Genomic DNA, 10,326 nt, shown 5'->3' with positions numbered 1-10,326 from the left:
ACCCATTATTTGACATTTCAGTATAGCCCTCTCCATCCCCATCAGTGTTGGTGCTGTGTTTACAAAATTTTCCTTTGTTTGCTGTTAGAACTGTCATATTTTTCTTGTTTGCTGTTAGAAAACAACAAACAATGCGTGGAAACACTAAGAAAAATATCGCAAATTTGAACTAGACATCAGGTGAAAATTATTTTCATTTTGATTCACTGTGCAGCAAAAAAAATCACTCTGTGATATACACGGTTAGATGACTTTACCCATTAATGGGTACTATGTTATTGTTGATATTATTCCCACCGTGAAAAAATCACCCATTTTCTTGAAAAAGCGCCACTAACCATTTTAATGGGTAGTGGCGCTTTTTCAAGAAAATTGGTGGATTTTTCACGGTGGGAATAATATCAACAATAACATAGTACCCATTAATGGGTAAAGTCATCTAACCGTGTAGTGTTGGAAAATCTGCTTGGATACCTCAATAAGGCAAAGACAAAGGTGCTGTTTGAACGAGATGGCGCCACAACATTTAAAGTAAAATGAATTTCCTTGTATGGACAAATCATCCGTTCTCATCAACTACGCATCGCATCAATATGAAAGCTAGGTCAAAAAGCAACAAATATTTTTTAGATTTTTTGTACCCACAACTTGTTTTACAGTTCTAAACAATAAAAGAGATTTCATTGTACCTCCATACTAAATTCTAGCTGTATACTTTCAATTTCTTCAAGACTGTTCTCCACCTCGTGTGTGTGGAAGGAACATTGAAAGCTTACGATATCGAACAGCAGATGTCGGTAGTGTATATGCAATATTACATTGATACAAACACGCAGCAACACCACCTGTCGCCTGATAATGGAAATATTGCATTTATACCATCAGGTGTAGTCGCTGTTGTTAAAATGTTTTGAAAGGGCCTCAAGCGGATTTTTTGCTAGAATGCAACTGACGATCTCCTATTGATGCAAAAAAATGGGTACATGAAATCCATTAAAATGGGTATTAACCAGCTTCCGTGTAGGTTTAAGCGTGTGTGGTGATATAATGATAGTAAATAATGATGAAAGAGAAGTAATGATTAGAATAAGTCATTGGCTGTCAAAGTAGCTGTCAAAATTGTCATGCAAAAATCGAGAACTGAGTTGAAATTTGTCCAGAGTTATATCATCACTTGGTATCGACTAGTTTTGGCGATTTTTTGGTAAAATACGTGTATATTTCCCAATTGATAGTCTAAATTGAGCTCTTTTCGTTTTGACAATAGTAGTTCAATTAGAAAACATCAAGCTTTGCTTTCAGATAGCGTACATAGTAACGTTTAACTTTTGCAGACTCGGTACTTCTACGGAGAACGATGGCTGCAAAACGATTCTGGGCATCCTTTTTCCCAATCGTGAAGGCTCAGGAAGAGGACGTTGTTGACCCACAGGCTGTGCTCCGGGTACGTATGCAGTTGATGTTGCGAATAATATCGGTTTATGAAGATAAATTATTTTTATGTTGCATACATCAAGCTCTATCTGGTAAAAGGGCGAATGTCGCAAGAGAGAATTCTCTTCGTCGACTTCCCCTGTTTTGAATAAAAGTGACAAGCAGAGGATTTCTTTGCAGTTTATCACCTCAGAATGCAAGTTCGCATTGTTTTCTATCGTGCTGAGGTGATAAAACACAAAGAAATCCGCTGCTTGTCACTTTAATTAAAAAGAGGGGAAGTCGACGAAGAGAATCCTCTCTTGCGACATTCGCCCTTATTCCAGATAGAGCTTGAAATGACGAAAGTAAACAAAAAATTAAATACATAAGTAAATGAATCCACCACAATTCTCCATCGGATATTGGCCGCCATGGAGTCAGATTTCTTATTTTCTATACATATATATATATATATATATATATATATATATATATATATATATATATATATATATATATCAAGCTCTATCTGGAATAAGGGCGAATGTCGCAAGAGAGGATTCTCTTCGTCGACTTCCCCTGTTTTTAATAAAAGTGACAAGCAGCGGATTTCTTTGTGGTTTATCACCTCAGCACGATAGAAAACAATGCGAACTTGCATTCTGAGGTGATAAACTGCAAAGAAATCCTCTGCTTGTCACTTTTATTCAAAACAGGGGAAGTCGACGAAGAGAATTCTCTCTTGCGACATTCGCCCTTTTACCAGATAGAGCTTGATATATGTATATATATATATGTACCTTCAATCCCACCTTTTTAAAACGCATGGGAACGAAATCCGTGGACCAAATTTCCGAGCTATGATGAGGCTACCTCAACACATATTCATAACTCTTGTGAACGTTCAGCGAACTTTGCCTCCGCTCCGGGCATGTTTTGACTTACATTACGTCTAGGGAAGAGTCGCATACAGGGTGACAAATGAAAATTTCCAAATTCGAGACCGTCACGAAATTAGGATAGATTTCAAACGCTAATAGCTCCTTTATCTTTGATGGATTTTCGAGATTTTATTATCAATCAAATCGGAAATTTCCAGCAATTTTTTATGCCCATTGGAACTATTGATTATTAATGTAAAAACATTGAAAATTCTAATTCTTCACAAACCCAGTAAAATTTCAGGGTTTCGTTACGGCCGCCATCTGGTGTGGTTGGTTCTTGCGCTCTACTTTTGTGCGGTGATTCGCACAAAAACTAGAACAAAAGAACCAAAGCCATGACCACGGTCGAAGCAAAAGAGTAATGTTTATGAAAAAGTGCTTTAGGTGCTGAACATGTTCTATTAAAATTGATTATTAACTCACTAATTAACCATTTGGGCAGCACCCCTTAAAATAACACTTCAAAGAATTTAATAGCCATTTATTAGCCAATTACCTTTGAGATGCATTAACCACTGTAAGTCAAATAATAGTCGAAGAAAGGCATCATCTCCACTGGGGAATGAATTTGGGTTTTTTTTGAGTATTTTGGACCACCAGTTCGATGGCTCATATTTTAAAGCACTGAGTGCAAATTCCTCTTAGTGGTCCAAAATACTTCCTTTACCCTAATTTTAAATTGTCGCATCCAATTATTTTCATATTTTGAATTTCATCAATTTTGTTCGAAATCAGCAGCATAAGTAATAAAAGAATTGGTATGCGAGGTATGCGATCGAATATGATTTAGATGTGCAGAACAGTCTCAAGACTTGCTTTATTTTGTTCTGCTTTGTGCGGTCGAAATAGTAGTTTGTGCAACAAGTTGCAAAAAAATGATAATTTTCAGCACGAGTTGTACGTGTAGTGCTGGAAAAATCGAGTTTTGCAACGAGTTGGACACGTTTTTTTTGCAATGACGAAAAATGGACTTTAATATGACAAATCTGTACCAAAATTATACTTGTACTTGTATAATTCCTTCTAGCATTTACTCCACATAATCATTCTCGATAATAAATTATGTTGCTGCAGAGATTCCATGTTGCCGTGCCACATTGCATAGTTCGATAAACCGTGAGGCGATAGATGAACTTGCTTTTGGAAATTTTTGATGATGCTAGTGCTGATTATGTAAGGGTTAACGGCGACATTCCAAAGTTATTTCAAAATGAACAGTAAGAAGTTATCAGGAATCGCAAAAAGTTAGGAGCTGTCCAGAAACCACGTAGACTCTTGAATGGGGGAGGGGTTTCGAAAAAGTCTACGTAAGTCTACGAAGGGGGACGGGGGGGTATACCAAAAGTCCACGTAGACTTTTTTTTGATAACAATTTGTGCAGCAGCTTTGTGAGAAGTTCACTTGTTTGATTTTTAAGTTTTTTTTTACTGAACTACGGCTTTAAATTACCATGTATTTCACATGGAAATTCTTCTATGTTGATAAGGAAAATTCTCTGAAGTGTTCTATAAAAACTATAGATTTTTTTTAAATTTCCTCTCCGATTTTAATGCACATTCTACTATGTAGAACATCTTTCGATTTTCGGCAGGAACTTCTAGGGAAACGACAAGTGATTCTTAAGAATTTTCACGGGAAATTATGTCGTACTGCAACGGAAAATTCTTTGGAATTTACAAAGGAAGCATTTTAGAATATCAAAGAAAAAGTCATTTGTATTTCCAAAAGACATTCTTTAAAACTTGTCAGAATTTCCATTGGAGATTTTCTAGTAATTCCCGGGATCCCGGGAAATAAATTTGAGCGCTTTGATAGACAGAAATGTATTCAAAATTATTATCAAAAATAAATTTAAGAGTTCAGGTTATTTCTCCTTATGTTAGAACTATTTTGAAACAGATTACACTGCTGCGTGCTCAATGTTGAAATACCTACATTACAAAAGTAAGAAATTTGCCAATTTACTTTTCAACAGGGGTTAGACAAAAAGGTTGATTCATGTTTTCCCAAAACGATGAATATATGATCTTCATTAAAGATATATTTTGAGGGCTGTAAGACTCTCTGGTCAATTTGTAGCAGGTTCCGGGTATTCTGCGAAAGTAAGTTTATTCAGGGTATATGGCATACGGAACTTCTCCATTGGCCAGGGGCCAATCTGAGGTTTTGCATGGAGACAGTATACTAGAAGAGTTTCCGCGACGGTGGTTCCGGTTTCATCAAAATCGGATCATTCTACGCAAAGTTGAATGAATGACAAAATTATTCAAGTATGCCGTATACTTTATATCCATGTTGTAGCATAAAATGTAAGTATTCCAATCTTTTGATAGATTTTTTAAGAAGTCTGAGAAGTCAACAACCAATCTATTTTAGCCACCTCGAAGTTTTGTCCAATTTAGTGAAAAAAAAATATGAAAAGCATATCTCATCATGCAAAAACGATTATGAGCAGACGCATAGAATCGCAAATATTTTTCGAAATCATGAATACGTCTAAAAAAATGGGAGCTTAGAAATAAAAAAAATCGAAGAATTAACCATATGACTAAAGATAAATACGAAACATAGACTTGAACGACTTTCACAGCATATAATTGCTGAAAATGAAAATAATAATAATATAAACATAGAATTGTTGACGATTCTGAATAAGTTTATCGTCCATATCCAAAAGCATTATCTCTTTTGCACCAGAGAATTTGGAGATTTCATCTTTATTTTGCAGATTCTAGCTCTTGTTCAAGCATAAGGTATGCGGTGTCCTGATCAGATCTTCTCTTAGGCCCATTGTCGCCTTCTAAAATATGACATATTCCTAATCGATCTGTGATCTGTGATATTGGAAACATGCCGCTCTGCACCAGCATCTGCGTTCTCAAAAACACTATTGCTTTATTCCGACTCCACCTAAAAGCTTCAAGATTGCATCCCACAAGTCATGTAACTCTTGTTATGCATGACTTCATTTCTTATCAATAAGTGGGGAAATTAAAAGGATTTTCATTTGTTTATTGGAAGAAGACATTTCCTCCATCAATTTTTAAGACGAAGTTTTATTAAGAGAGCAAATATTAGTAAAAATATAATAGATCAGTTCCTTAGATTAAGTTAATAAAGCTAATATTTGTATCAAATTTAAAACCCGTAAAAACATTTCCTGAGAAATAAGGGAAACTAATGTTCATATCCCGGGAAATCCTTCCTGATAATGGAAGCTCTATTTTCTAGGAAGTCCCTGGGAAACTTTTCTTAATTTCGGTAATTCTTCGGAATTTTCGCTAGGAATTCTTTAGACAGATAAGCAAAACTTTTCGGAATGTCCATAGGAAATTATTAGAAAATTTACGGCAATTTATTCAAGAGTTCTATGGCAAATTTTTTGGAATTATTGATGGAAAATCTTCGGAATTGCTGTAGAAATTGTTGAAAATTTCCACGAGAAATTATTTTAATTTCCCACCAAAAACTATGAGTTTCCACAAATAAAATATTTGCAATTTTCGTAAGAAAGCCTTTATCATTTTCACGAAAATGTATTCAAAATTTTTACGAGAAATTCACCAAAATTTCAACAGAAAATTCTTCATAATTTCCATCGAAAATTATTCTGAAAATTATTTGAAATGTGGAAATTGCTCCAAATTTGAAACAGAAATTTAAAAATATCGTAGGAAACCATTCTAAAATTCCACGGGAAATATTCGAAATGTTCGTTTAAACTTAAAATTACCTCGGGAAATGAATTTAAATTTTCACTGAAAATTACTAATAACGGGAAAACTTTTGGATTCTAGAAGGAAATTCTTGGGACTCAACTCGAAATTTTTCAAAGTTCTGAAAATTGTTCGGTTTTCTACAAATTTGAACCGTTCAGATGCGTTACAGATTTGAGGAAATGGCGTGCCTATGCAAAAGTGTTGGCGGTGCGGTGGTGGCGCACACCTCTGTGAGGAATCGAGTTCAACAGAAATTAAATTGGCTTTAAGATTTGGTTTCTGGAGCTATGTACAAAGGATTAAATTTTATTACGTTTTAAATTGATTTTTGTTTTGTTAGATTTTGTTCAGCTTAATTTTGTTTTTGAAATTCGAATTTTATGGTAATATTTACATACAGAAATTGATTTGAATAGCTGAATTGCTCAAAACGTGGTTGATCTCCATATTTTTTAAGCCGCATATGATATTTTGTAAAATTTAGAAAAGTCTACGTAGACTTCAAAGGAGGGGGGGAGGGGTTTCGGAAAAGTCTACGAAAGTCTACTAGGGGGGACGGGGGAGTTTGAAAATGTGAAATTTTGGTCTACGTGGTTTATGAACAGCCCCTTAATTACAGACGCCTTTCCACATCTCGATATTAAAGGGACCATCGAGATAAGCAGAGATCGAGGAATGGAACGAAAATTGAAATGGGTAGTAGATAGAAAACGAAATGTCATTTCTTGTGTTTGATGTGTTTATTATTGTCCTAAGGTTGTCTAGTAGACTAGAAACTTGAATATATCGACATAGAGAGAGTGAATCCTGGACAAAACATAATCAGAACACATCGAGATAGAGATACCGAGATAGGGAGGTTATCGAGATGCTGAAAGCAAAAATGTATGTAGTTCGGAGGGATGGAGAAAAGGGACATAGGGAGATATATCGAGATATAGAACATCGAGATGTAGAGTGTCGACGGTAATTGGTGCGCGATCGGTGCACAACATACTAGCGAAAATCAATTTAACACATAAAAGAATTACATAAATACCAATAATGAGCAACAATCCGATCGCTTCGGAACAAAAACTGTCTTACATATTAGGAAATATTCTATGAAGTCTTCGGGTTGACTATATTTAAAAAGTTAACAAAACGATCTTACACATAAGGGGCGATTTCTGCTCGTGCTCATGCTCAGTCAAATTACAACCAATTCAGTTAAAAATGTAGGAGGTTCATTAAAATAGCAAATGTTATAATTCAAGCATAGGGGAGCGAAAAAGTCAAAATTTGAATCACTCTAAGCTCATGCTCAAACCAGTGACATAGGCAATCAAGTGAATTATCTTATAATCTGTTTTACGTAGTTTACGTCGGGCGGTCGTATCTTGTATATAACCCTTCTGATTTTTTATTTCAAAGTACCTAAAGACGGGGGAAACCCATATGGCATAATGACAATAATGCAATTTGATATAATGATCATTTGACATTTGAACCGTTTGTTTGAGAAACTGCATATGTAACATTTTTGGCCAAAATGAGATTTTTATATTTTCTGAATCCTCGTCCAAAAATACATATTCTGGCAAAAAATACGAAAAAAATTTTTTGTTCAGGAATGTATGATTTTTTTCGTTTGTTTGAGAAACTACATATGTCCACGTACTTTGAAGAGCAATTGTGGAGTACTGCTTACAATTTTTGCACTGAAAATGCCCCAGGATGTTGAGTTTTGCCAAAAGCTATTGATCTGTATCGAAGAAATTGAAAGATTCGATGCAAATTTGTTAAAAAAAACAGTTTTTTGTTGTTTTCTCGAAATAGTGTAAAATGGACTTATGCAGTTTCTCAAACAATAATGATTCATTTGTGTTGGGTATTTATGTCGAGGCCATTTGGCATACTCGTTGAAAAGATGTATCAAATACAGTGGGCCGTTTGACATAATACCCACTGAAAAAAAATTCATGAATTCGATACTGTTGTTTCATAAGGGCGAAAGTCGCAAACATAAACAATGACTTTTTTTTCGCAAATTCCTCAATAATTAGGACTGCTGCTTGCTAACTACCATCGGAAACTGATAGAGCTCCGCGCTTTCTATGGAATAGAAGTGGAACATGAGTAGGCCACAATATTCTTCAAATCTACGAAAAAAATCATTGTTTACGTTTGCAACTTTCGCTCTTCTGAAACAACAATGCGATATGATTCCATTTTTAAAAGTATGTTTTCGCCCGGAATAAGGCAGAAGTATATATGACCCCTTCTTTAAAAGTACACATTTGCCGGACGAACGATAGAGAAAAGATTGTCGCTGTCGTCACTGGCGTCACCTTATAATGAATCGCCTGCTTTGAGCGTGCTAGGAGTTAACTTTCGGAAATCAGTAGGCGAAAAGAATCTAAGGTTTAATATCTCGAAAATAATCAACCTAATCGAAAAAATACTTGGTAGGCGTAGCTGCAGACACCTTCCTACATAATGATGATCCTTCCTTCCAAAGTACGCAATTGGTCCGGAATAAGCCGAAGGAATCATTTACCTTTTTATGCGTACGCTCTGAATAAGGCAAGCAGGTGATTCCATCGTTCAAACTTACATAATATCTCTTTAAAACGTGAAAGATTAATTAACACAAAAGCAGAATTATAATGAGTGGATTATTCTTCCATTTGAAGCACGCATTTGCCCGTAAAGTGGCAAAAGAGTTAATTACTACTTTTCAAAAAATTCGCCTTCGTCCTTTGTTTTTTCTCATATAAATCACGAATTTAGTCTGAATTTGTCGAAAGTGTAAATTATTTCTTAAAAACACGCAGGTGTCCAGAATAAAGCAATAAGGCAGGCTAACTCAAATTATTTTCCCATTTGATTTGGTGGTGTAAAATAAAAGTTTTTATAAAAGGGCTTTAAAAGCTTCTATGGAAAGTATGAGAGAGAAAGAGAAATGAGGTATTCTTCTAAAAGTTTTAAACTATTGAAACTGATCGATTGTTTTAAAAAAATAGGTGTTTCGAGGGTTGGCCAAATTAGCCCCTATAAGGTGGCCAAGACCAGTAATCTCCCTCACTCCCCTATTGGTAACTAAACTAAAAACATACCCTCAATGATTTATCTAATAATGCTCTCCACACCGGAATAAGCGCCATGCTCATACATTATTCCACAGTCCTGTAAATAGGAAGCTCTTGTGGAGGCTAGCGATATTGGTTTATTGTGCATACTTCGGGCATTAATGGTTCAACATTTGTTTTTTTATTTTTAGGAAAAGTGTGCTGAACACGGAAAGGCCCCACAGCTATGGGAAAAGTACCAGACCTGCAACGATCGCGTCAACGGACGATCAAATACTACCGAGACCTGCGTTGAAGAGCTTTTCGATTATCTCCACGAATTGGACCATTGTGTAACGCACACTTTGTTCTCCAAGTTGAAGTAAGCACTTTGAAGCACAGTGTGGAGGCTAACAACCGTTTATTTAGTTATACTATGGCCATCAAACGGAACAAAACTCTGGCGTTTCAAATAGTTGAATACCCCACTGAAATAGCCCCGTGAATAAAGCCTTCTATTTAATTCGTGGATATTTCGCATTGTATTATTTTGTTAAACATTACTAAGACAAGCCCTCCGTTATCACTACAAAGGTACATACATAGAATCATCCTATTCCCTATTATAGACAATTTTCAATAAAGATTGTTAGTTCGTAATACACCCCGACCCCAATAGACATTTCCCTTTAAATGTTCCGCTGACTCCACCTCGCCTACACATTCCGGGCAATCCGCAGATTCTGTGAACCCGAACCTATGCAAATACTTCTTGAAACAGCCATGGTTAGACAACACCTGTGTAAGATGGAAGTTGATTTGACCATGCTTTCTATTAACCCAACACGATAGGGGAACCTGGGGCAAGAAGGTCACCTTAAGAATTTGAACTATTGCATAGTATGTAGTCAGTACTGAAAAGCGTCGTGATCGTCATAAGACAGAGAGCAAAGCGCCTTTTTCTATTTCAGGCGACCAAACGAAAGAATCGTGGGTTCTTTGATCAATTTTGCTTGAAAGGCAGTCATGAAAGGATGTTGTGCTTTATTTTAAATTTAAAATTTCCAAGTTTTTTAAATAGATACATGCGAAAATAGTGACAATTCGATAAGTTAAACATACTCCTTTAATTCACCGAGTTGAATGTGGCAATTAACACAAAAATAAAGCAGATATTGCACACTTTCAGGCCGGTTC

At 35.6% G+C, this 10,326-nt stretch overlaps 1 protein-coding gene across 2 annotated transcripts; it reads left to right on the top strand.

Moving 5' to 3' along the window:
• Window positions 1-1,052: 1,052 nt before the first annotated feature.
• LOC134226433 (cytochrome b-c1 complex subunit 6, mitochondrial) lies at window positions 1,053-9,662 on the top strand. Of its 2 annotated transcripts, none has more exons than XM_062707198.1 (3): window positions 1,053-1,204; window positions 1,335-1,444; window positions 9,342-9,662. In XM_062707198.1, exons 2-3 carry the CDS (start codon window positions 1,358-1,360, stop codon window positions 9,513-9,515), a joined length of 261 nt encoding a protein of 86 aa, XP_062563182.1. In that variant the 5' UTR covers window positions 1,053-1,204; window positions 1,335-1,357; the 3' UTR covers window positions 9,516-9,662. The 2 variants fall into 2 exon arrangements, with proteins under 2 accessions (XP_062563182.1, XP_062563183.1); XM_062707199.1 differs by having other exon boundaries at window positions 1,085-1,215.
• Window positions 9,663-10,326: the final 664 nt, after the last annotated feature.

The sequence above is a fragment of the Armigeres subalbatus genome, chromosome 3, assembly GCF_024139115.2.
Source record: "Armigeres subalbatus isolate Guangzhou_Male chromosome 3, GZ_Asu_2, whole genome shotgun sequence".
NCBI classification, from domain to species: domain Eukaryota; kingdom Metazoa; phylum Arthropoda; class Insecta; order Diptera; family Culicidae; genus Armigeres; species Armigeres subalbatus.
The sequence above is the reverse complement of the archived record's forward strand: the minus strand, read 5'-3'. Positions and strand labels throughout refer to the sequence as shown.